The 1,232-nt window shown below is 55.2% G+C and overlaps 1 protein-coding gene across 1 annotated transcript in view; it reads right to left on the bottom strand.

Annotated features, from left to right (window-relative positions):
• LOC108800970 (protein kinase C alpha type-like) overlaps positions 1 to 1,010 on the bottom strand; it is a 33,331-nt gene extending 32,321 nt beyond the window's left edge. Inside the window, exon 1 of the mRNA XM_018572949.1 lies at positions 930 to 1,010. Coding sequence (XP_018428451.1) covers positions 930 to 1,010 — 81 coding nt within the window. The remainder of the gene's footprint in view (positions 1 to 929) is intronic.
• Positions 1,011 to 1,232: the final 222 nt, after the last annotated feature.

Raw genomic sequence — 1,232 nt, 5'->3', positions numbered from 1 at the left:
CCCCCCCCCCCCCGCGCTCGCCAATCATCTCAAGCCATGAACCACGACCGGCATCATTCTACGTCCCCACTCAACCCAAAACTGGGGAACTGTATCAGCTGTGATATCTGAAGCCTCCAGGGGTCTCATGTCCCCCCCTTCCCGATACTCGCCATGGAGACGTACAAATCCCGATGATAAATACTGCCGATCGATTGATTTCTCTTCCCTGACAAATGCCAATACACAGAGAGACCTTCAATATTCTGCCATGGCAGGGCAGGGGGGCTCAGGCGCATGGCCGAAGCGTACGCATCCAAATCTAATGACACTCAAGCTCCATCCAGCAGCATTGTGTCACCGAGACAGGAAGTGGAGGAATCTATTAACGGGGACACAACAGCTCTGAGTATCTGGGCCGAAGGTTAGAAATCAACTTTAATCGATCCCGGTCAAACCCCCACATTTCCCCCGTCGGGGACACCTCCCTCTACGTCTGCAGGACTGGACTGCTACCGTCTGTGAAGACAACGCCAGATATCAGGGGACTGCGAATAAGGAGAATGATGGAGTGTGGCCAGGCCGGTCCTGTCTGCACAGCGACAGCGTGTTAGAAATTCTCTACTGAACGCTCCCACAGAAGAACGCACACGGCTGGTGTGAATAAGCCCCGACGCACACCGCCCTCAGCTGCAGCGCAAGTTAGGGTTTGCTGTCAGCGGGTGGCGCATGCCGGAAATTAAACCCCCCGCGGCAGCTGCAGAGAGGGGAAGTCTCAGCGCAACAAACGTCCCGAGGGACTGACAAGAAATGCGTTACAGTAAAGCATGCAATCCAGCTTACTTCCTGCCGATTGGACGCACCTTATTTTGGGTCGGCCTTTTGCCCTGCAACCATAGGGAGACCATCTTGATTCCTGATCTGTTCAAAGCCGACACGTCAAGCCTTACCTGTGTGCGGAGGCCGCGCCTCCCGAGAGATCTCCGCTTCCTTGAGGGCCCATTCACACTGAGGCGTGCCGTTTGGTTCATGTGGCCCTCAATAGAAACGCGCCAGCCTAATATTTCTCAGCACGCCACAATGCGACGCGTTCCTCATTACACGCATTGCGGTGTGCCGAGGGCCCATGTGCGTTTGTTGGGTCCATGCACAATAACGTGCACGCAGCAGTGCGGAATGCGGCTTTAGGGTATAAGCCCCGATTACAGGTCAGTGCAGTCGTTACAGTGACCATCATGTGACCACGTCTTGGC

The sequence above is a fragment of the Nanorana parkeri genome, unplaced genomic scaffold (genome assembly GCF_000935625.1).
Source record: "Nanorana parkeri isolate BGI_ZX_2015 unplaced genomic scaffold, ASM93562v1 scaffold2184, whole genome shotgun sequence".
NCBI classification, from domain to species: domain Eukaryota; kingdom Metazoa; phylum Chordata; class Amphibia; order Anura; family Dicroglossidae; genus Nanorana; species Nanorana parkeri.
Note: the sequence above shows the minus strand (reverse complement) of the source record. Positions and strands in the feature narration are given on the sequence as shown.